At 46.2% G+C, this 24,805-nt stretch overlaps 3 protein-coding genes across 6 annotated transcripts; 2 read left to right on the plus strand and 1 right to left on the minus strand.

Annotated features, from left to right (window-relative positions):
- Nucleotides 1–3,553: 3,553 nt before the first annotated feature.
- Nucleotides 3,554–5,327, minus strand: LOC119388116 (frataxin homolog, mitochondrial). 4 transcript variants are annotated; one of them, XM_037655752.2, is made up of 5 exons: nt 5,076–5,327; nt 4,232–4,314; nt 4,020–4,143; nt 3,856–3,953; nt 3,554–3,745 (listed from the first exon to the last, which is right to left on the minus strand). In XM_037655752.2, exons 1-5 carry the CDS (start codon nt 5,196–5,198, stop codon nt 3,613–3,615), a joined length of 561 nt encoding a protein of 186 aa, XP_037511680.1. In that variant the 5' UTR covers nt 5,199–5,327; the 3' UTR covers nt 3,554–3,612. The 4 variants fall into 4 exon arrangements, with proteins under 4 accessions (XP_037511680.1, XP_037511677.1, XP_037511678.1 ...); XM_037655749.2 differs by having other exon boundaries at nt 4,217–4,314; nt 5,076–5,326; XM_037655750.2 differs by lacking the exon at nt 5,076–5,327 and adding an exon at nt 4,573–4,880.
- Nucleotides 5,328–5,573: 246 nt separating this feature from the next.
- LOC119388115 (F-box only protein 33) lies at nt 5,574–12,344 on the plus strand. The gene is made up of 3 exons (XM_037655747.2): nt 5,574–6,056; nt 6,758–7,443; nt 10,823–12,344. The coding sequence occupies exons 1-3, from the start codon at nt 5,620–5,622 to the stop codon at nt 11,107–11,109; spliced, it is 1,410 nt and encodes a 469-aa protein (XP_037511675.1). The 5' UTR covers nt 5,574–5,619; the 3' UTR covers nt 11,110–12,344.
- A 1,836-nt stretch (nt 12,345–14,180) lies between these two features.
- LOC119388113 (chondroitin sulfate synthase 1) lies at nt 14,181–22,751 on the plus strand. Its single transcript, XM_037655745.2, has 5 exons — nt 14,181–14,899; nt 15,383–15,627; nt 15,783–16,022; nt 18,661–18,801; nt 21,042–22,751. The coding sequence occupies exons 1-5, from the start codon at nt 14,416–14,418 to the stop codon at nt 22,155–22,157; spliced, it is 2,226 nt and encodes a 741-aa protein (XP_037511673.1). The 5' UTR covers nt 14,181–14,415; the 3' UTR covers nt 22,158–22,751.
- Nucleotides 22,752–24,805: the final 2,054 nt, after the last annotated feature.

The raw sequence follows: 24,805 nt of genomic DNA on the forward strand, positions 1-24,805 counted from the left end.
ATTACATTGATGGAATTGAACTGCCCGGCCATTCCTGGAGTGCGAATGGGCTAAGTTTTTTATTCCGAGGAATTGAAAGGAATGAATTGCGGCAAGTTCTAATTCCCCGCAATGGAATTGAAATGGAATGGAGGCGCCCATTCCGCCACACTGCTTCCCGTCCACTGCAAAGTGCTCAGCCATAATTCTTTATCATCATCAGTCACAGCGCAAAGTGCACATAATGCCTTACAGATGTGTAGCGTGTACCACGAGACTCCGAAGAATGACGAAAAATGGCATAGGGGGAACTTCTCTACTTCAGAAGAATTGGGATGATTTATGGCGTAGTGGGTACCTTGCATGTGTACTTGTATTATTGCCCCAAGAGACTCTCCAGCGAGCTCTACAAAGTCCGCTCTTCCAGCTTTCGTTGTGACTGTGCTGCGTGTGTCGCGCAGGCCTGGCGATCTCTTCATCAGAGCAGCGGTCTCGCACATCAGAGAGTACACTCAATGACGTGCTGCTTCTAAGATCGTGCTCACTCCCTTGATACAAAGCACTGAGCCCACTAAAAAATTCGTATTTGTCTTTTGAGAAAATAAATACTATGACTTTCAAATTAATACTGGTTTGTGCTAGTTGGTAGAAATTCGTGGTACAGTTACTTCCACTCCTCTGAAGAACGTATTTTATCCTTGTCCCACTTTCCTAAGAGCAGGGCAAGTAACTACATCACAAATCCAATGTTCGTTATGATTACCTTAAGTTCAAATTTTTCCATAAAAAAAAACCGTTACGAACCGTTACAGAACATTTTTTTTTCGTTCCGGAACAGAAACGGAACGGAACTTCTTGCGGTGGAACGAAACTAAAACCGAAACGAAAACCATTTCGTTCCGACACCCTGGTTTGCAGCGATCATCGGTAGAACTCTGAAGAAGCGACGCGCAACTGGCCGCGAGTTTACGCAGTGATGTGGCTGAGTCACGCAAGTACCTGTTCCCTATCGGCAGTGATGTAGAACCCCCCCCGAAAATATTCACTTTTGCATGTGCGTATATACACGCACACGTGCAAACGCACGCACGAACATGCATAAACATAGGCGTGCGCAAAGGGGGGGGGGGGGTGCCCCATTTCGTACCTAAGAGAGGGGTGGGAAAAGTCTGCCCCATACATTGACTTAATAGGGAGGAGGGGCGCTGCTATGAACCTTCGCCTCCACCCCACCCCCTTTTCCGAGAAAAACTTGTGGCTACGCTACTGCTTATTGGCTTTGTGCCGCACCACCTTAAACGGTGGAGAGTGGCCAATTAGACTGCGCAATTTTAAGCTCTTGCAATTAGCGAAATTCGAAGCCATGTCCACCAAAGCGCCTAGCTCGCGAGGCGCGTGAAGGAGCGCTGACGTGCGCAGGAAAGAGTACCAGTTGTTGTGCATCGGTAAGTACTACCACGGTGGTAAGCACTTCCGTAGAGACCTCCATATGGCACAAGCGACCTACCTGGGAGGCACGTAATGTTTGAACGAGCACGCCTACATTGCACCGCGTACGCCCGTCAAATATGAATGCCGGATAAAACGAAAACTACCTATATTCAACGGAAGAGCAAAGTTAAGTATTTTTCGGTCGTTTTGATGTCGCATATATGTATACGCTTTATTTAACTATTAGCAATTACATCATTACCGAGGACATGCGCGTATCTAGATAGTGTTTTCAAGAGGAGGGATCCAACTCCGAGGTGGTAATGAGGATCAGGCGGATGCTTATGATCCATAATGACGGTAATAAGTTTATTCGCGTTCCAGTCAGCGTTCAAACCTCATATTTACAGCTGGGGAGATCGGCTTCGTGAGTTTGTCACGTGACACACCTTGCGTCTTCCCCCCCCCAATCCCGAACATTTTCAGTTTTGCATGTGCGTATATGCACGCACACATACAAACTCACGCACGAACATACATAAAGTATAGTTGAACCACCCTCACCCGCCAAATATTACTGGCTGAGCCACTGTGCACACCAACTTTATAGCTGCATCGCCCTCCTCCTTCCTCGTAAAGGACATTCCCAAACACGGAAAGGATCCTCAGGTTACTTATATTGTTCTCGTGAACGTGAAATCAGCCCATTTTGTGCAAGCCCGCTTGCCGCGTACGTGGTGACCAGGGGCGTAGCCAGAAATTTTTGCTGCGGAGCTGTTTAAGCTCGGAGAAAGTCCGTTAGTCGTGAACAAATATTATCACCATGATGAACCAGTACGAGCTCTCTTCGTCCTCTTCTGCTTTGCTCCCAGAACAAGTGCACCTATTTGTCCGGCGTGGGATGCAATAACTCTGATGGGCGAGAGAACGAGTAGAGAGAGAAAGAAAGGGAAGACAGAAAAATATAGAAATACAGGGAAAGAATAGAGAGAGAGATAGATAGAAGGAAACAGACACGTAAAAGAGAGAAAAAAGCAGAGAATAAAAGAATAAGAGAGAAAGAGCTATAAAAGGAAGCAAGAAATAGAGAGAGAGAGAAAGGAAAGAAAGAAAAACAAGGAACGCTGCCCAGCTCCGCACTTCCTTCAGGCTCGGCACCATTAGTGCGAAGCTGCCGCAATTTTTTTTGAGGGTGAGGGATTCAACCACTCTTTTTGTAACTTCGCATGTGCATTTGCATGTGTTCGTGCTTATACATGCATGCAAAATTGAGCAATTTCCGGGGGGCGGCGGGTTCGAACCCTCCGGCTTGTCACCATCATTGGCGTAGCCCTCTGGCTATGCCAATGATGGTGACATTGCAAAAGAGCTGGTCATTTTTGGCTTTTTTGAAAGTAAATTGTACATTCCCTGCTGCTTGCAGTACAATATTATTTGGCCCACATGTTCTCCGGAGCCTTCACTACAGATCAGCGCATCTAGTATGTTCAAATAGTATTGCATGGCCTTTTTAACAACGATAAACACAAGCACTTAGAGTGAGCCTTTCTTTGCACATACCCCTTCCCCTTGTCTATTCTAAATTGGGTCTATCCTGGAGACTGTAATTGAAGGTGGTGGCTTGGTGCGCCATTCCTTACACCAGCGCACCGCAGTACACATTTTCCCAAAGGTTTTAGTCTAGGCTGGTACTATCACGTGGTAGCCAAGTGTTGTTATAGATGATTCCTCCCCCTCGTCCTTTTCCTAGTGGCATGTGGGATTGGCCAAGTAATGGGTGGAATGGAACGGTGAGCTCTCATGTCAGCACTGTACTACTCATATGCCATGTCAGCTGTTTTGCCAGCTAAATTTGAGGGAGGCACGCCATGAAAATTTATTTAGTCACTGTCCTGATTTACCCATTGATCAGGCATACATTACGTGTCCACTAACGCAGCTGGTAAGTGGAGGTGCCTAATGTTTGTAGCCCAAGGAGGGGGGAGGAAAGAGAATGTTCCTATCTCCCTATCCTTTATCTAATGCCTATGCTGCTCAGTGAAGTGTGCATCCAGTGTGCAGACGAAGCATACAACGTGCACAAGAAGCCTGTGGGAGCTGTGCAGGTGTCTGTGAATCACTATAACACAACCGAAACAGCCTAGTCAACAAATGTTTATTTACAGTAAATATAAATGTTTGGAAACCTATAATGTACACTTTCTATATGCAACAGTCAAACTTAATAGGCTTCTTTAGCAATGAAGATATCTCACTTTCCAGGAGTTCCCGAAGAGAGACACCATCGTGTTTGTACACCCATGCGTTTCCCACGTAGTCGTATCTCTTCGGACCACTGAAAGAGCAATGCATGTGGCTTTGGCACATTACTGCTACTACCCACCGGTGAACAACGGTAAAAGTTTTGATAACAATTAAAGAAGCAGATATTGAATAACATATTACCTGATAGGTGATGAAAGCCATATCTGTCTGTTCGGAGTCTGCTTGTTGATTACATAGGTACCATATTTTCGGCCGAGGTGTACAGTCAAAACACCATCCTAAATGGGGGGAAAGTAAGATTTAACATTCCTGCATGTGCTATGCAGTCAACTAGTCTCACTTACACTCAATGCAAAGTCTGCTTCGGGAACATCACTGAGGTCTTCAATAATTTCATCAAATCTTTCAGCTAAAGATTCCAACGTCTCTTTCGTAATGGCCTCATACTCGGCTTCAGTCATGGAAGGCCTGGAAACGTTGCAGAGGACAGAATGTTAGGCATATGCAACATCAAATTGATACAGGCAACTGTGTCACATACGAGACAGCTTCATACTCATCGAGTACCCCGTGGGAAGAGAATGCTCGGCACAGGTTCAGCTGGTTTTCACCTTTGTTATGCACGGATCCCGACAGTGCCTAAAAAAACAAGTGACCAGTAGTTATTTGCATGCAACAACAAGTTGGGAGCACTTTCAGTCAACTGGCAGTCACTGCCATTCTTTATCAAAACAATAGAGCTCCATTTCCCTGCAGTTCTATTGGTAATGCAAGTTCACAACAAAGTTGAAAAAGCAGGAGAGCATGCCAATCACATTACAGAGGCAAAGCGCGCGATGGTAGCATCATGCAGTTGACCTACAGACTACGACCACAATGAAAAACTGGCTACACTACCCGGAACGCCGCGATGCTTGGCTGCGTGTGAAGTCCTGCTTCTGAGCACAAGGCCGCGGGTTCGATACACAGCTGCCGGAGTTGCATTCGGAAGGGGGCTGATATGTCCTCTCCTTTGGGGGTACACATTCACAAATTGACGGGGGAAGGGGGGATAAGGACATCCGGACTCCCCCATGGACTTGCCCGTGTTGCTGTGTTCTTAAGCTCCATTAATTAATTAATCGCCTAAAAAAAAACGAAAAGAAACACAAGGACAGACGCAATATATGCCGACTCGGAGCCTTACGTTCGCCCTTATTCCGCGTGTTACAGTTTTGTTTCTCAGAGTGCGAGACCAACCAACTGACCCGTCTATACTGCCCAGTCATAAGTGAACATCATTCTGATATTATTTAAAAGAACTTTAACGCAACACGCGCGAAGTACTGTGTAGCACAAACGGTTTCGCAGGCACGGTCGCTCTTTGAAATGACGACTTAGGTGAGCACGGATAAACTAACACTTTTCTTGACAGCTGCGACAGGCCTCAGTTGTCTCAGTTGCGTCGACGAACTCGCTTTCACACGACACTGTAGCAGCGATGTCCAGCGTTTCCTCACGAAAATTCGCCGTAGCGCGTCCATCCTCTGCAGAAACGTGCGCACCCTCAAGATACGTCTTCGGCGCGTTGTCTTAGGACTTGGGAAGGCGTTCGACGCGTTCTAATAATACCGCTTTAACGCCAACGTTAGCCTCATTTCGTCATCAAGTGTGTTTTGACATTATTTAAAACGTAAAGGAAGCGGCTCAATAAACGAATGAACACTAGCGCCGCTAGCGCCATCTATAAGTGCACATAATAGGAAGGTATTTTGCGTAACATTAATTTCTAAATTTAAAGGTTCTCGCTTTACAAGCGTATTTTGCTCGTTTGTGTTGCAATTTTTAATCGAACTCTTTGTAGCAAATCGGGCTAGTTATGCGATTTCTTATTTAGGTGATCTTTGGCTCAGTCAGCAGTTGCTCAGTCCCAGTTTCACATGTGGGAGGAGGGTCCGCGCTGTAATGTCGGTGGGGTGGGCGCACGGGGACTTTGCTGCCTTGCCGTCCGTTGTCCTAGTCGAAATTTACGAATATCTCTCGTTCAGGGACAAATTGAAAGCTTCCTCTACGTGTCGAGCTTGGCGGGACTGCCTTTTCCACCCGAGATTTTGGACGACGCTAACGATCCGCTTTAGCCGCAAGCGAAACGCCTGGCGCCAAGCTGAGTTTCTGGCCAAGAAATGCGGCCGCTTTGTACGTCATTTCACCCTGGAGTTCGACTGCACGAGCCCGCAGATAGTGCAGCAGTGCATCGCGATCCTCGCTTTGCTCGGAGAAAACCGCCAACTTGCGTCGCTGAGTCTCCGTCCGACTGCCTGCGTTGTTGCCTGGCCACATCGTCTCTACGATGCCTCCAAATGTTCAGGCAATGAAAGCGAAACCATCGCTGTCTACGACAGGTGAGCGAACAGTTCGCTGTGGTGTCGATGTCCGCTATCGCTTTGAACCCGCGCTGACCGTCTCGGTGTGTTTGGAGCCTTTATTAGCGCTCCAAGTCGCAACCAAAAATAGTACGCTTTCATTGCTGTTTACACAGCACTGGCACTGCTCGTATGTCGCTGGCAGAGCTACGGCCTGTCACGTGACGTTTGTCGTTAGTACTCCACTGGCACTTCGTAATTTGCACAAAGTGAGGCTGTAAACACTCGAAACAGCTTAACTGCTTTATGCCCGACCGTAAAAAAGCATCAAATTGAGGCTTGCCTGGGTCCTCGTACGGGTGATGGTAATAAGGACGTGTCATAATTCAGTGCCTGTTTTGTTTGTCTTTGTCGCTTGTTTTTAGCGCTGATTTCCCATACGGTCGATCAACAAGCTCGTCCAAGCCAAAGTTCTGCTTGACCTGCGAAGTATCGTACTGACCTATATGATTTGCAGTAATGCTTGCGGTCTCACGCCAGCAGATCGTCTAGCTTACGCAGCTGTGTGTAAACTAATCTCAAGTTCGGCGTGCAGCGAAACGAAAACGCGTGCATTACACCGCTTGAGTTATGCGCTTCACGTGTACAACATTGCATTTCGTTAGTATTGTTAAAGTTGCAACCACGTTTTTGTTATATCACTTCCAGTAATAAAGCGCGATGCGTTTATGTCGGCGCAGGTTCCTCGAGGTAATCGGGCAAGTCATCTGTACGTCGTGTCACTTGGAATACTTCTCTCTCGGGTGCCTCGAGGACCTATTCCACCATTCGGACAGCTTTCTGACACTACTCAGCTTGCACCAGCGGCGTTCTCTTTCGCAACTACACCTCGCAAGTGTGAAAGAAGACCCCGACCACTACCCCATCCCCGAAATTCATTTCTGGCACTTACAGCATTTCGAATGCCTGTCAACCTTGAGCATCGACTACGATTATGTCTGCGACCAGTTGCTTCTGCTCCTGAGTGAACGAAGCGTGCTGTTGAAGCTGGTGCTGCACGTTCACGGCCTTGACGACCAGCAGACGGTTTGCGAAGGATCGTGGCTTGAATTGAGTAGGCGGTGCCCAAAGCTTCGCGTAACGATCACCCTTCTGCACACCTGCGAGCCATGGAGTGCCATCAAGGGCCTTCTCAATGCTGCCATACCATTGGCCAGGTTTCAGTCTTACTTCAGTGATGGATTTCGAAGTGATGTCTTCGATTTGCTCTCTGCGCAGTATGCTGAAACGTTGGAAGCAGTGGCTGTTGTAAGTGCACTCTCAGGTACTGAAGGTATTCCTCAAAGAACCTTCGCTGTGCGAGCTGAAAGTCCAGTGGTCATGCTAGCATGGCGTTGCCATCGACTGGGAAGCCTTAAGTTGGTCGGTGAGTTGTGTTGTAGTCACTCGTCTCAGTTTTGCTGTGTCGGACACTGGTCCGTTGTTCATAATCGCAGATTATGAGAGGTGGCTGAATCAGAAGGTGTTAGTAGCAACAACCGTAAGGTCATATATTACTGCTTTTTCGTGTTTACAATTACTTCGAGCATTTACAAGTTTCCTTTATGGGCCTGGCCCACTATAATTTTGGCTTACAGAGTTCATTTGCTGTCTTGCCTTACAAATGCTTGAAAAAATTTACTTGGCATGTTCCAACCGTGTTATATATTGTCTCTTTATGTGGTTTCATTGAGAGCAAAGCAGCATTCATTTTGTAAGTGATTTGAAACAAGATTCAGGACTAAAAAAAAGCTTTTGTTCCAGCTTTCCTTCTGGTTCAGTGACATAATTAAACTCCACAGTACATAGCAATCTAGACTTGTTCTTCCGGAACTGACCACCAATTTGTTATAGCACTTTTTTTTCGTACAACGGAAACCTTACTGGTCAGTGTGTCCAATCACACCATGGTAAACCAGAAAATATCAAGCATTTTTTATGAGTATTTTTTCAATCTGCAGTGAGTATGACGTTGGATACTGGGTACAACAATAGATGAGCACAATTGTCATTTAAGCTGGCATTGCTGAGAAACAGTAGAATGTGCACGTAATGATATCTATCTATTGCTGACCTTAATTTATGGAGAATTAGTTGGTGGACCTTTATATCTCACAAGAACGCTGCAAAGTTTGCATACCAACTTGCAAACTTGCACGTCTACATAAGCACTCAAAAGTATGCTTCCGTGCAATGAGGGATTGCAGGGCTCATCACATCTAAGTAGGCCGTAGCTAGGACTCTGCATTTTCGAATAAATCCGAAATAATCCGATAAAAACTCGCCGGTAAAATTTGACAATTTGGATTTGGGAGTGTCTAGCGTTACGTCTAGACGTAACGGTACGAGCCGTTGAAGTTACGTCTGGACGTAAGAATAACGAGTCTTAAAAGTTACGTCCAGCGTGGCAATACAAATACAGCCCGTTAGACCTACCGAACTGATTGGCCTCAGTGGCGCAGCGGCTAGCGTGTCGTGCTCGGAACTGCGAGGACGCTGGTTCGAACCTCGCTGCTGGTGCTTCTTTTCTTTTTTTTCTTTTTTTTTTTTTTTTTTTTTTTTTTTTTGTCTCGGGTGTTGCTGAAGTCTGTTGCCAGAGAAGCGCGACGCGGCTCTTGGGTTACGTACACCTCCGCCTGCCCCGAAGGGGCAGGCTGTGCGGGCTAAACAGCGCGTGGCCGCGACAGCGGCCAGTAGCGCGTGACCGTGACCCTGCCAACCGGCCATTGAGCGTTAGCGAAATGGCCGCACTCGCGAAGCGAGGGCGAAGCCACGATTAGGTTGCCGCGCCCGAAGGGCGCAGAGGGCCTTCACTGAGCAACAGGAAAATAATGTACTCACGTTTGTGGAAAGCCACATGACTAGAGTCCCTAGATTTTCCCTGCTCTTCAACAGGGAAAAATCTAGGGACTTTAGTCTGGACGTAACGATAGCGGTGACTACAGTTACGTCTGGACGTAACCCTAGCAACAGCCTTTGGATTTATCTGATAAACTCTGATTTTAACGGCCTGTTCTGTTTTTTTATTGAAAGGGCATGTTCCAAGTGGTAATTGATACGTCAGCCGGTTTGGCAGATATAAACTTCACCTCACGTCAACAGTATCTCGTAGATTGCACCCATTGCACATTTAACAAAGCGCTTGTCGCGCAAGGAGTGAGAGATGTCAACGTATGTAGGGTGCCCGGGAGCGCAAGGTGACATATTAATATATGGTCCCCTGATGGCACTGGGGCTCACTAGATTACATCGAATATACGTACCTCGTAAAGTATGCTTGCGTATACAACAAGCTTTAAGATTCTAATACACACAAACGTAGGTGTCTTGTATCCATGTATTTGTGGCATTTTTTTTTTCTAAAAGCCAAATCTAGAAAACGAAACTAGGCTATACTTTTAGGGAGCATAGAGTGCGTCTAATTATCTTTCACTTTTAAAATTATAGTAATCAAAATGGGGCAATTCCTGATTGTAATGTGAACTCAAAAGGGCAGTTTCGAATAAAAAATGAGACAAATCCTGCTTCTGTTTAACTCAGTCCAGTGCTGCGTCAACAATCATGACCAAAGCAACCAACGTGTCCACATCCAATCTGTTTCATTTGTGTCCTTGTTGGTTATATATATATATATATATATATATATATATATATATATATATATATATATATATATATATATATATATATATATATATATATATATATGTATATATATAACCAACAAGGACACAAATGAACAGATTATATATATATATATATATATATATATATATATATATATATATATATATGTATATATATAACCAACAAGGACACAAATGAAACAGATTGGATGTGGACACGTTGGTTGCTTTGGTCATGATTGTTGTTGACGCAGCACTGGACTGAGTTAAACAGAAGCAGGATTTGTCTCATTTTTTATTCGAAACTGCCCTTTTGAGTTCACATTACAATCAGGAATTGCCCCATTTTGATTACTATAATTTTAAAAGTGAAAGATAATTAGATGCACTCTATGCTCCCTAAAAGTATAGCCTAGTTTCGTTTTCTAGATATATATATATATATATATATATATATATATATATATATATATATATATATATATATATATATATATATATGTATGTATATATATATATATATATATATGTATGTGTATATATATATATATATATATATATATATATATATATATATATATGTATATATATGATTAATGAGCACAAAAAGAAAAAAAAAAGAGAATTAGATAGTGAACGCAAAGAAACGTATACATCTTCAGTTCATATACCAGTGCAATCAGAAGCAACTTTACACGTCAGCACTTTATTTTAACACTGTCTCCCAGCATTGATGAGCTGTGTGGTGGTCACCGATTTCAAGTGCTTACAGGTGTATCGTAATATGCTAGGTTGAAAACTTTAGTAATGGTGCTGCCATTTCTAGAATGACAGCCGATCTCTGTGCATATACAAATGACGCCCGATGGTTTATCTACTAGTGCATGCATTGTATAGATGAAAAGCTGCCGAGATGGTGGCTACATTAAACTCAACATTACCTTTATATATTTTCTTTCTCTTGCAATTTTGTTCAAAAAGTTTAAAAACAACAATGTTCTGGCTCGGCATTATTCGTGTAAAAATAAGCTCTTTTCTTTCTTCGATTTATTCCCCCTTTAATGCCCTGGTTGAACACTGTCGCATGAGATATCATTAATTTCATGTAGTGAGGCTATAATTTTCGCATGTTGTGTGCAGGGCATGAGATAGCAGACTTTGACCTCATCGCCGTGGCACGGTTGCGGGGGCCACAGCTGAAGGAGTTGGTCATTCCAGCTGACTGCGTCTCGGGCAGCAGCAACGGAGGGCCGTACTACAGCGAGCTTCGCCTCACTGACGTCAAACACCTCGAAACAGAAGTCTCCCTGAGCTTGCAGAGGACGTGGACACTGACCAATCTCCAGTCCCCTGTCCAAAATGAAATGGGAGAAATCCGGAGCTACATGCGCTCCTTACAAGAGCTTCAGGGTTATACAAGCTTGTAGCAATGTCTACGTTGCAGCCACTTGCTTCTTGAAGGCGTTGCCTGACAGTCATCTGCCATTTGCTCATTCCATGCCGGCCTGTTACCACGAGGCACCGTGTTCATCCTAACTGGTATCTGGCCAGCTTATGGCCTCTAGACGGGTGTAAAGTTGACAAGTGGCTGCTCCCAGATGTGCAACCGTTGTTTAAGTACCTGTACAACTTTTATTCCACTGGGGAGAATCGCGGTTGCTTTTGTACACAAGAGTTCCCCACGATTGACGATAGCGTATTGTTGAACAGCAAAGCACATAACACTCATCACCCTGTTGACGCACAGCCCATGAGAAGGGCTGTCTGTTACCCTAAACATCTCTCATTTTTGAACCAGTTGTTTTGTGCTGCGCTGCAGCTGACATCCAGTGCGTGGACCGCAGGCAGTAAAGTCTTTTTATTGGGCCACCTGTGATGCAAATGTGATATTCCTGTTGGCTTTTTACAAGCCGGCAGTGTGGTCTCAAGGTTTTTCAAGTGTGCCAAGTTAGAACAACGCCGCTGACACATGCTTACCAACTGAACACCACACACACAGGACATGCCTCTCACACCACGTGATCCAAGTGCAGTGCACAAATTCCAAGTTGCCGTGTTGCGTAACTGGCAACACGGCTGCTATACTGCCCTGTCAACAGGCTCTCAAATGCCAGAGACTTGCTCTTGTTTAACAACACACCTTAAGGTTCCATCCAAGACCAAACAATACATCTAGCCAAAGCAGATTTCACATTTGGCCTGACGTGCCCTTCTTATCGGTGCCATCTTTGTGATCTGCTTTCTGCAGTCAGTCTTTTCCACACCGTGGCCACTGTCTTCAGAGATCTATATTCTATCTGTGCCTCTGTAATATCCAATGCACAGTGCCCGTGAGCATTTGTTAACTTGGCAAGAGGTTTAATATATTTTGACAGCCGATCTTTTTTTAGATGTGTAACTTTGAGCACATTGTTATTTGCAGTGCGTTTCCGCCTTTCGCAACTTTGATGCGTGCACATGTTTTGTACTGTTCTCTGTGCACTTTTTGTTCTGTGAACGCGGCACGAGATGTGCCATAGTCAACATCAGTGCTATATGTGAATCTATTGTTTTCCAGCAAATGTCTTGTTTTTCAAGCTCTTAAAGGTGCTCAGGACTTGAGAGTATGTCCTCTGAAAGTTATGTATTGTAGCCCACAAATAAAGACATTTTAAGTATGTTATTACATGGTATACATTCTTCTGTATGTTCCTTTCTTTTTAATCTTTCAACTGAGCATGATTTTTGCATTGCTAGATTCCAAGTTATAGTTTGCATAAGCGTAGCATAAGCAACACCCCATCTGCAAAGCATGAAGATGCGGATTTGATTCCTGGCCATGGCAGCTGCATTTTGATATGCACAAAATGCAAAAGCACCCATGTATGCAGGTTTAGGCGGACATTAAACTCCAGGCACTCAAAATTAATCCGAAGTTCTCCACTGTGGCATGTCTCTTAACATCGTAATTCTGGCATTTCGGACATCATAATTGTTTTCGGCAACCCCCTTGCAAACTTGTGCAATAATGGGCGCATCACAGCTAACCATTACGGTGCAGCAAATAAAAGACATCGATTTTGGCAAACCAAGACAATTACGATTGAGAAGGTGTAGATGACAGCTTTACCATATGTACAAAAAAACTGTTTTGTTCTTGCAGAAGGTATGGCGAAAATCTGTCAACTTTTGCATTTATGAAGCCCCTTCAGTTCTTCAAATTTCTCCCTGTGGTGACTAGGTGCTCTTAGCATCATCCTGTTCAGAATGTCGTGGCTTTCAGACATTTGGCGTGGGGCAATGAAAAAAACGTGTGAGTGCACGTCCATTATTCGCATCCAGCCTATTCATGGCCGATACTTAGACCACTGACGAATGTAAATCAGAACAGCATTTTTATATGTACAGTACGGTCCACTGTTAAAGGGAACACTCGAATGAGCAACTTTCATTTTGTTGGCCCCCTAACGGCTAGTGGATGTGCAAAGATTGTTCGTGCACGTGACTGGTCTATCATAAGGGTTCGGAGCTGTCAACCACGAGTAGTGTTATGCAGACCTAAGCAACTATGCTTTTGCAGGACAGCGAAATCCGGACATACCCGAAACGCAAGTGCTCCCTTTAACAGTGGACCCGTCTGTACATATTACGTTATTTTGGCCCAGATGCCTAAGTTACTGCTGAGCTCATCGTAACGGCAGTCTTGATACTAGTCTGATATGGCTGTAAGCCACCATGCAGTGGTATATCTTTTGTCTACATGCTAAAGAACACACGAGTCAAGGCCTTGTGTAATGGTCTACGACATACTGGCCTTCATTTTTTGCTAGGTGAATGGTTCCCCTGTCCCCAATATTTGTGGGCTTGTAAGCTGGGCCTGCCGATGATTTGGTCCTGAGGACCAGCAAAAGCTGGCACGCAAGGCTGTGAGATCTGTTTATAGTTTGGCCCATGTAATGGGCAAAGCTATAAATTTTTTTTTGGCTGGAGGGGGGTGGGGGGTGTTGACGCCCTCCCCGGCTACGCCAGTGACCCATGTCGTCCAAGAACATTGCCTTCCTCGTGACCGCATATTTAGCTTGCGTAATCTTATATGTCAAAATTGCAATGAAATCAAGGCTACAGTCTCTGCAGCTCATTTGTACGCGTGTGCCCTTTCCAAAAACTCCACGCCTCACTGTCCCAATGATCCATATATGCCAATGAATGTTTGCAGAACGTCATCCAGCAATGTTTGTTATGCGAGCTCTGTTCTCTTTTCTTTAGTGAAATTCGCGTAAGTACGAAGTACCAGTTGGAACGGGGTCGCGACATACTGGGGAAGTGGCCGTGCTTGAGGTCTGTTCTACACAAGTCACTACCTCCGCTAGGATGGCTACCTCCGCTAAAGGAGAGCGGTGGTCACTCTCGGTCACGGTGCTCTCGGTGTAACAATATGACCATAGAGTTAGCGTTGACAAGTGCGCCGCCAAATACGGAGCGCGACCACACTGATGTCTGGAAACAACGGTGAAAATGAAACCTTTTTTTAGCGCTTTTTGTTTTGTTCCGTTTCACTTCCCGCGCGGCACTTGCGCTCGTGTGTAGCAGCCGCCCTGAACAAAGTTTTCGCAGTTTTCGTGCCTACTAGCGAACCTAAACAACTTCATCGCTGATGTGCATTACGGAAAGAACTGTCAGGAGTTTTGTTCTATATTAACCGGATTCGAAAAGTTTTGGCAGAGCTCGCCGGCTCGTTGCGCGCACAGGGAGCGATGAAGTGCACGGGGCCGGGGTTTTTGTCTCCGGCCGTTAGCCTGCTTGCTGGCACCCTTATTGGATTCGTGATCACTAGTCAGATTTTACTGTGGCTCAACAGCGAAAACTTTTGTGACTCGTCGCCCTTCAAGCGAACGCAAGCGACACCAAAGCCTCGCCTCCTGTTTGTCGGCGTTATGACGGCGGAGAAGTATCTGTCTACGCGAGCTCTCGCCATCCAGCGCACTTGGGGCAAAGCCTTGAGCGGTAGGCTGGCTTTCTTCTCGAGCGGTTCGTCGCATTGGGATGGCGAGGAAAAATTACCCCTGGTTGCTCTCCGTGGCGTTGACGATTCGTACCCGCCGCAGAAGAAGTCTTTTCTAATGCTCAAGTACATGCACGATCACTACATCGACCAGTACGAATGGTTCATGCGCTGCGACGATGACGTTTACGTGCACGTCGAAAGACTAGAGCGATTCCTCCGTTCGGTTAACTCAAGTAAGTCTATTTCCTAAAACCAATCGGTCGCATATATAGACATTTTCAAGAGAGAAGAAACGCCTCCTTTCTGGACTATGGCACGGGAGTACAGAGGCTGACGTCACTGCCTCGACAGTGCGTTTTTTGGGGGTCACGTCTATTCGCCACAGCCCAGAGGCAGTGACGTCAGCCTTTGTACCGTCGTTCCACTGTTCAGAAAGGAGCTGTTTCTTGTCAGTGGCATGCAACAAAAATAAACATAAAAATCAGTCATGTAGCAGGCCAACATTTTGCTTTTGCAAAACGCACATTAGGCTCACTTTATGTTGTTTTCGTATTTTAATTCAGTCGCAGCACTGATGCTTGTAGGTTGTTTATAATTACCTCTGCTATGTTGGTTTTATCACACTTTGGCTTTGTTTATACTTGATCTAGTTAACTCATCAGAATTTGCTGGCACAGTGATGCACCTTTGTATTGCAAATATCCGACTGCATGCAGGCAAGCCACAGTACATCGGGCAAGCTGGTCTCGGAAACAAAGAAGAATTTGGCCAGTTGAGCCTTGAGCCCGATGAGAACTTTTGCATGGGTGGCCCTGGTGTACTGTTTAGCAGGGAGACACTTCGGCGTCTTGTTCCACACATCTCAACCTGCCTGAAGCACCTTTATTCAACACATGAAGACGTTGAAGTTGGACGTTGTGTGAGACGGCATGTTGGCATTCCTTGCACTTGGTCTTACGAGGTGAGATCACTAATTTTATTCAGTTAGAAGTGCGCACACTGATAACAGTCTTCTGTCCATGTACCGTGTGGTGGTGGTGTTGGGGCAGGTTTCTATATGCTTGTCTTGGTCTTATCGTTGCACTGATTTGGTAAGCACTTTCCGTTGTCTTACAGATGCAAACAATCTTTTATCACAACTTCTTTGGCGAGGTGGCTCTGAAAGGCCGTGTGCGGCGACGTGAGGTACACAGGTCACTAACGTTGCACCCAATCAAGGATCCTCGTGAAATGTATAAGGTGCATGCGTACTTTGGTGGCTTTCGTGCGCAAGAGTTGAGACATCGATCACTTCAGCTTCTCAGGGAAATTCGCTGGGCTGCTCAAAACTATGGTGGATGTGTATCACCGAGCCAAGTAAGTGTCACAGTGACAGCATTCACCTTTTAGAATGCACAAATAACCTTTGTATACGTTACTGTTTGCAGATGTGCTCTTGTGCTCGAAATGAAATATATTGCGAACTTAAGCCATGATGTGCTAACAGCAAGAACGAAACAGATAAGCTGCTATATATGCTTGGGCAACATCTCCAGGATAGGAGTTTCAAAGTACATAATTTATCGTTAATATAGTACATTCTGATTGATTCATGTATTAAAGCCACTTGCACTGCAATTTATAAAATAAGGAATGGGCATGCGGGTTACAGGACATGACTTGCTATTGAAATGCATCAGAATGGTCATTTTGTTTCACTAAATGCACTAACAGTATTGCTACGTACCAGTGGCATCGTGGTCCACAAGACGAAGTAAAGGACGACAATAAGATAGACTGGCACGAGCTGTTCCTATCAGCAGCGCTGCTCGGTGAACCACTTGCAAATACATCTGTTGCTAGTCCTTCGAGTCTATGTTTATATTCCCCGTAACATATTTGGTGGAGGTGCTGGGTAGAGGTGTCGGAAAGAGTGGCCACCGTGAAAGCATTCACTGCGTTGTCTTCTAAGGTGGACAGCAATGCCAAAGAGATGCCTTGCGTCAGCACTTGAGGTGTCAAGCTAAAATTGACAACTGGAAGGCACGTGGAGTTCCCTGCGACAGACAGAACGGTGTGCGGTAATGTAATGCCGCGGCTGATGAGGACATCGGTGACAGGTGTCAGCACATAGTCACCGTCGGGAACTGGTGGTCTGGATACGAACTCGACGTAGGTCAGTGTTTGGGCTGGAAGGCGAACATATCGGGCAGTGCAGAGGCGACTCGGCCGTGGTGCAGCAGGGTCTGTTATGGGCAAGTGAAGACGGAGGGTACTGGCCGAACAGTCAATGAGGGCAGAATGTGCGGACAGGAAGTCGAGGCCTAGGATTACGTCATGTGGGCATTTTTCAAGGACGGCGAAGAGAACAACTGTGTGGCGATCAGCGATGCTTACATGAGCGGAGCACATTCCAACGACAGATGCTGTTCCCCCGTCGGCAACACGGATGAACTTAGTCGTCGCAGGTGTGAGGACTTTTTTTTGGCGAAAATCAGTGGTCATGACGGAAAGTTGAGCCCCAGTGTCGACAAGAGCAGTCACATGCACACCGTCCACTTGTACATCGATAAGGTTCTGTTTCGTCTGTATGGTCAATAGAGGATTTTCGGTCAGTCCCATTGATGCAGCGCCACCTCCAGGGGCTGCAACATTTAGTTTTCCGTCGAGGAGCGTCGTGGGAAGGCGGGCGAAAGTGGCCGGCGGGGCTGGGGAGAACGAGACTGGCGACGTTGGGGCGATGGTGAGCGGGAGTAGCGGGGATCACTCACAGGTTCCTGAGGGGCAAAGTGGTCTGGGCTGGTCGCATGACGATAAACGGGACGGCCATTGGAAGAACGCTGGAAAGTTTGTGTAGTAGGACCCCAGCGACTTCTGCAATGGCGAGAAACATGCCCAATACGGTGACAAGAGAAGCAAATGGGCTTGTCATGTGTTCGCCATGCGGACGGATTGCGGAATGTTGATGGAGAGCCAGAGGGGAATGGACGTGGAGTCGTGAATTGTTGCTGGAAGTCGGTACGGGGAGGCGTCGAAATGGAGCAAATACCCATGCTGGCAATTTCCTGTCGCACGACGGCTTGAATTAGGGGCAAGGGGATTGAAGGAGAGTGGTCAGGGTGCGGTGGTGGCACTGTAGCAGGAGTCTCTGTTTATATTCCCCGTAACAGTATTATCGTAAGCTCAGTACTACAACCGCAGTATGAAACTATCTGCCAGTGGGCTCTGAATTTGTGGCATTTGTAATGATGAGGAAAATGCAAGATAAGCCAGCCATGCTGCAGCTTAACAGTATGCAATCTTGTAGTTGCATGCAGCAAAGATGCTTTTTTTTCATTAATGCATTTTTTTCATTAATGTCCATTGAGTCAACAACAGTCGGTCAATTTATCCTAGTGTCGGCTTGTCATGAGTTTGGAAAGGTGAAGGCAAAGGTGAGGTTTAAATGAAGTTGTATATGGCCTGTGTAGTAGTGATAATTTAGGTTGAGAACTTACATGGTGGAGATATGAAAATCGATCACACAAATCGCAGAGAGAGGCATTTCACTAAGATACTATTACCCAGCATGTCACTTTGCAAATTTGCAAGGTGAACTGTAATTTACTGCGTACTGATGCACAAAATACATTGTTAGGTATCCTGGGTATAAAAGCAATATATCAGCAGCAATAATTGTTCAGATTATTAGTGAGGCGTACAATGTAGCGATAAACTGTTCTAGTTTCTTCATGGGACTTTTGCTGCACATGATACAACTCCTGTTTTAACAAAACTGATTGGTAGTGTTATTTTTAATTTATTTTTGCACAATACTATGCGAAATAATTTACAATAATTAGGCTTCTCACATTTTGGCACTTACATGCTTTACTCTTACTTGGCACATGTCAGGTGAGTAAATATCACTACTGAAGCCTTTATCAGATGCCCCCAATATCACTGTATTATTGACCAAATCTGTTTTTACACCTTGAGTACTGTGCTTTCCTTTAATTTCACTTAAATTTAACAGGCTGCATCACCGTGGTGTAAGGGTATTGTGAATGGATCTTCAGCCCTTTCTGAAATGCCTTCCCTCACCAAGTACTTTCCGGGAGAAATTCAAGATCTCCTAACATGGGACTTCTTTGCAAAGAGCCTCTATTCTGATCAAGTAAGACCTTAGTGACATTTTAAAGAAGTACAGTAAGAGGAAGTACCAGCAAACCAGATACTTGCATGGACGAGGGCACCAGTAGATACATTTTTGGCATATGTGTACCGAATTAGCAGGGACAGTTGGGCGAGTTGGTTGTACCGTAGCTTCATCTACAGTCACTTGCAGAAGCATGAGTGATGGTGCTCTTTGCACATAGTGTGCTATCAAGGTTGCTCTGGTGAGTTTAGATTTGAGCATTTACTGAGGAAGTACTTGTAATTAAGCTGTAGGTGCACTGCACTGTCCATTACATGCATTACTATTATTATTACATCATTGTCATTATTATGCTAGTTTATATTTACAAATTCCGCTGAAGAAAAGAACTGCCATTGCATCAAACCTACTCGAGTGCATGAATGACGTGAAAACAAGCCAGCTAATAGTACTGGGTGATTGTCAGTAATATAAAATTGTTCTTGCTATGTGCCCGTATAATGTAATGTAGAAACTTCAGCGTGAGAAGTAGGCAAGGACGGAAAAGAGCCCACACAATGTGAGGGCTCAGTTTATTCTCCTGTTAATTTTCAATAATATAAATACATGCCGGTGCAACATTATAGCATCTAGTGGGCCTGGCTGCTGTAATATTTTGTGATCATGGCAAATGGCAGTGTCAAAGGTATCCGGTCTTGTAACATGTGCAAAATGCTGAATGGCATTGCATGAACTCAACTCGAACACAGATGGCATATTATACTGCCTTTTTGAATGTGCACTGGCATTCTGCTTTTCAGGGGTGCTATTTTGTAGTGATGCGCCTTTTCACGCTATTTCTTTTACTCTTTTTGCATTTTGCCAGTGGTCAGAGAGACAGTACCTCAATGCTGTCAGTAAGATCAGCTGGCCCTGAATGATGGATGATAGGAGTGGCATAGAATTGAGCAGAAGGCATCACTATAAAATCAAGGCAAAGTTTTATTTATGTAGACGTGGTATAGGATTTCTGGAATTGGTCCTACCTGGGATAGAGACGGCGGCTCCATAGGATAGTACATTCGTTGCATCGTTACAAGTGCTCCTGCTGGTTAAGCATAACTGTGATGTTGGATTATGGAAGCGGATATGTGATCAGTTAAATGCAGCTTGTATATGCTAGGACGTCATCGCAGTTGTTGACTGTAATGGTCCTTCATTTCCTTCAATAGAGTTTCATGACACTGTATTGTGTGAAAATCAAGTAGAATAGGTCTCTGCTGTAAAACCATTTGCAGATCCCATACCGCTAAGTCGAATCCGGATATATCGAACTCGTAGGGGATAGCAAAATGGTTAGATGTATCGATAATTCTGTACACAAACCTTGCCTATCGAAAGCTCTTCTGAAAACACTATGCTTCTTGGAGAGTCTATTGAGATCGCGAAAAGTGGGAAATTTGCCGTTTTTTTGGTGATCTTTCTTGCTTTATTTATCATCCGGCCCTCGTGGGAAGCATGTATCAGACCGGTACGCCTTTCTCCTTTAAGCAGCGAAGCGCTACCTTCGCGATAAAGAATGGCCGCAGGTAGTGTGCATCACGCAGGCCCGTAGCCAGGAATTTTTTTTTTTTTTTGGGGGGGGGGGGGGGGGCATTTGCTGAAAACCTTAACTATTTGAGAAAACGACCTATTTTCATTAATTATTTTTGGTAAAAACACCTACTTCACCAAAATTTGCCCCCCCCCCCCCCTCGGCTACGGGCCTGGCGTCACGGCATAGCAGTTGGTTCTTTCTGCTATTCGTATTCTTTACAGCATTACACTGCTATATTGCGGTGAAGCTTAGTGATTCAAATTAATCACGGTGGAAGGCAAATAGAATCATCGGTGCGTGAACCATCCATATATTGTGTCACACACCTCGCAGAGTTTACCTCACTGCCCTTCATATTCAACATCTTGTTTGACAGTATCCGCCAGAACAGTTCCGTCTCGTCGGTATGGATATTTCCGGCGACGCGATATCGCTGCAGGTGAGGGGCAGCGCATTTGCAGGGGCGCGGCGCAACATTCGATATATCGTAAGGAGAAACGAACGGGAGTTGGATATGCGCTCGTAGTACAGGGCTCTACTTTTGCTTGGAATTTCCAAGGGGATGTCACGACTGTTAGATATGAAGAATGATTCGATATATCTGGCATGACTGTGTTTTCTTTGTTTGCCACTTTGTTATTCCCGCGCTGCGGATTACAGCGTGATGTATATTCCGCAACAGGTGACAAACCCGCGCCGACGCATCGAATCGTACTACGAGATCAGCATCAACAACGTCATCAGCGACCTGATGGAGCTCACGAACCGCTACTCCAAGCAGCGTGGACGCGTAATTGAGTTCAAGGACGTACTGTACGGCTACCTGCGCGTCGACCCGCTTCACGGTGCCGACTACGTGCTCGACCTGCTACTCACGTACCGCAAGTACCGCGGCCGCAAGATGACGCTGCCGGTGCGCCGTCACGCCTACGTGCAGCAGCCCTTTACGCAGCTGCGGATCCGGGATATCACTCCTGTTGCGGACGAATCACGACGGCGAGTCGCGGTCCGCTTCGTGCTACCGCTTTGTGGCCGGCGAGCCGCGTTCGAGCGCTTCCTGCGCACCTTCCGCGACGTGTGCCTGGACGCAGACGACGCGTGTAGCCTTCTCGTGGTGCAGTACAGGGACACTGCGGCCGAGGCCGACGACCTGGAAGGTACAGTCACCGCAGAGAAGGTGCTCGGTGCCGACTACGACAAGTCTCGCGTCGAGTTCCTGCCAGGCGGCAACGGCGGCGAGTTTTCGAGGGCTGCCGCGCTCGAGCTGGGCGCGTCGCGCTTCAAGGACGACCAACTGCTGTTCTTCATCGACGTCGACATGACGTTCGACGCCGGCGTGCTGCGAAGGGTCCGGGCCCACACGGCAAGGCGCCGCAGCGCCTACTTCCCCATCGTCTTCAGCCAGTACGACCCAGCGTACACGGGCGTTTCGCCAGAAGACCCGCCCAGAGTGGCCCCCGAGGAAGGCTACTGGCGCCAATTTGGATTCGGCATCGCTGCCATCTACAAGTCGGACCTGGCGGCCGTCGGCGGTCTCGACGTCAGTATCCGCGGCTGGGGCAAGGAGGACGTGGACCTGTTCGACCGCGTGGTGGCCTCCAACCTGACCGTGGTGCGCGCCCCGGACCCAGGCTTGGTGCACGTCTTCCACCCTGTGCGCTGTAGCCGTGACTTGGCCGCTGCTCAGTACGACATGTGCCTAGGAACCAAGTGGACCAGCGTTGCCTCCGAGCGCACCTTGGCCGCTATCATCGCTCAGCGGCATCACGAACTGCTCACGCGCAACTTCAGGCGCTGAGGATCGAATCGGGCATCGAGCGGACCGCAGGTCGGCGCGCACTCTGACTATATGTCAATGAATGTTTGTCACGCCTATACAATACCAAGCCGAACCGCCAGGCTTATGTGCAATGTAACCATTTGTATGGCAAACGGCACGTCGTCCACACCTTTAGTACTACGACGTATGTAGTTTGGCTGTCAAAGCCAGGGGCGTAGCCATAAATGTTTATTTTAGGTGCGTGCGTTTGTACGTGTGCGCGTATATGTATATTCACGTACAAAAAAATTCTGGGGGGGGGGGGGGGGCGTTGAAACCTCCTCGTAACGGCACTGTGCAATGCTGTTTCCACATAGTTTCTTTATGTAGGGATGCAGCAATGCTGTCTTTTCTGGTTCGGGTCGTCACCTGCATACTCACCCCATTTTTCCTGGAAGGATCCCGAAATTGAACGGATATTCCCTAATGTATGCGGACACAGCCATAAATCTACCTAAAATCTACCCGACCCTACCACGCAAAAAAAAAAAAGAAACAAAGCAAAAGGAACAAAGAGACAGAGAGAGAACCGCGTCAGGAGGCCTAGCCGCATTATGATTGCTATTATGTGCTAGGCAGGGGCGTAGCCAGAAATTTTTTTCGGGGGGGGGGGGGGTTCAACCATACTCTATGTATGTTCGTGCGTGCGTTTGTATGTGCGCGTGTATATATACGCAAGCAAAACTGAAAAATTTCGGGGTGGGGTTGACCCCCCCCCCCTGGCTACGCCCCTGGTGCTAGGTAGCCATGCCAAGCTAGATGTAAACTCAAGCAGTTCGTGTAGCATAGGCCTATCTCAGTTCGCTTTAGATCGAGACGCGTCTAGGAGTGCGCGTCAGGCAAAAGTTTTTCAAACATGCTTTGCATAATAATCCCTTTACTGCAGTCTACTTCGTTGCAATACAGCTGTGTTATACGGCGAAGAACATTAACAGTAGAAAGGGACACGTGAACGACGAGGCTGTCGACATTTCCCCCCACCCCCAGGTGCTATTTGTATTTGATTGATTGAATACTGAGGTGCTACTTGTATGGCTCATTGTTGTTATAAGCGTTTCGTGTTCCATAACCTGACGTTTTTAAGCGCCGGTTTGATAATGCCTAAGTGATATAAGTGCCACTCTGAGGACGGTCTTGTAGCCTTCACATATCGTGGCCTTGCACTTTACTCCTGCATTTACCTATTTACCTGTTATACTCCCGCTTGCTTCTGCATTGTGACCAAGAACTGTTATCTTTGAAGCTTGGACTTTTATCCCTCTGCCTTGACTCCGCCAAAGTATGTGCAAATTGTATGAATATATAGTTAGATGTTTTACACCGTTTACATGCGTCGTGTATTGACGCCATTATCTTAGATCTGCGTTTTACTCACTCTTTGTGGCACTGCCTATGCTATTGTCTGTGCCGTGCACACGTATTGTTGAAAGCAAGTATTGTTAATCATCTTGCCTGTAGTATTGTTACACCATGTGAGTGTTGTTGAAAAGCACTGCTTGCGTGCTAGTCGCGTATTGCACACTTTACATGTGCACACTTTACATGTGCACACTTTACATGTCTCAGCCGCATACGTCATCGCTGTGTGGCTGGTTGACGGGAAGGTTTCGCGCCGGACGCCCGTTTACTGCCGTTCGCCGCGTGCCAAATTGTTTCCGGCATAGATCAGTCCGGGCGCCCGGACGCATTTAGTGTTACTTCCGGTGTAGTTCGTATAACCGGAAGGCCAAGTATCGAGTCTCTTTCCTCCCTGTGTCTGCCAAAGCAGCCGCAACCGAGTGCGTCATGACTGAGTGCTCATTGAAGCTGCTGGTGATAGAAATAATTCTAGAGGCTCAGAAAGCTCTGCTGGCGTGTAAGATGCCAAATTTTCGCGACTGCTGTGCAGATCGCTTTTCTGTATTGTATAAATGTTTAGAATTTACGAAACCGGTGATAACGTGGGCCTCTTTAACGCGAGCTTCGCTGCTGTGCAACTTGATGCAACGAGCTATTCAGAGAGAAGTGCGTCCCGCATCTGGACATTCCGCACCTTTCGAACGTTACTTGTACAAGCGCACTTTTCCGAAAAAACACCGGAGACTGCGGTGTGGTAAAAAAACCAGGAGCATGCAACTGACGAGAGATAGTGTCTAGATAACGGCTTTCGCTTAGATAAGACGTTTGAAAGCACACAATAAGGCTTTTCTCGCACGCTTAATGAACACGTTCACAGTGACGAGATAAAAAGAGTAGGTAGCGCTCGGCAATTATCACTAGGGCCCGTTCTTAAACCAGATCGCGTACAAAATGGCGCAGCGCTCGCGGCTGCGAAAGTCTACGAGTCCGCGATCCGATCTAATTTTCTGTTTAATGTGCTCTATAGAGGTCACGTTAAAATATTGCTCATACGTCTGGCTCTCCTATAAAGCAAATGAACGTGATTTCCTTTTCCGCGCCAAAAATTTTTCGAGAGGTACAGGTCAGATTGTTACAACGCCACGAAATGTCTCTCGCGCGAAGAACCCTCTGGCCGTTGGCGTAGCACTCAAGACTGTTGTCACTGCTAGCTCGAAATAGCGCGAGCTTTTTCGCGCATCTACCGGTTTAGAGAAAACCCTCCAAGCTTTGTGCTGTGAGCCCTGAAC

Source organism: Rhipicephalus sanguineus, chromosome 3 (assembly GCF_013339695.2).
Source record: "Rhipicephalus sanguineus isolate Rsan-2018 chromosome 3, BIME_Rsan_1.4, whole genome shotgun sequence".
NCBI lineage: Eukaryota > Metazoa > Arthropoda > Arachnida > Ixodida > Ixodidae > Rhipicephalus > Rhipicephalus sanguineus.

Bases quoted from the DNA above. Each gene is read 5' to 3' on its own strand.
- LOC119388113 (XM_037655745.2), top strand. From the start codon at position 14,416: ATGAAGTGCACGGGGCCGGGGTTTTTGTCTCCGGCCGTTAGCCTGCTT. The intron at 14,900-15,382 runs GTAAGTCTATTT...GACTGCATGCAG, and splicing joins CCTCCGTTCGGTTAACTCAA to GCAAGCCACAGTACATCGGG. The intron at 16,023-18,660 runs GTAAGTGTCACA...TAAATTTAACAG, and splicing joins GATGTGTATCACCGAGCCAA to GCTGCATCACCGTGGTGTAA.
- LOC119388116 (XM_037655748.2), bottom strand. From the start codon at position 4,701: ATGTGTACCCCCAAAGGAGAGGACATATCAGCCCCCTTCCGAATGCAA. The intron at 4,315-4,572 runs GTAGTGTAGCCA...TTGTTTTTTTAG, and splicing joins CAAGCATCGCGGCGTTCCGG to GCACTGTCGGGATCCGTGCA. The intron at 4,144-4,216 runs GTATGTGACACA...CAACGTTTCCAG, and splicing joins GATGAGTATGAAGCTGTCTC to GCCTTCCATGACTGAAGCCG.
- LOC119388115 (XM_037655747.2), top strand. From the start codon at position 5,620: ATGTCGGTGGGGTGGGCGCACGGGGACTTTGCTGCCTTGCCGTCCGTT. The intron at 6,057-6,757 runs GTGAGCGAACAG...ATGTCGGCGCAG, and splicing joins ACCATCGCTGTCTACGACAG to GTTCCTCGAGGTAATCGGGC. The intron at 7,444-10,822 runs GTGAGTTGTGTT...TGTTGTGTGCAG, and splicing joins GGGAAGCCTTAAGTTGGTCG to GGCATGAGATAGCAGACTTT.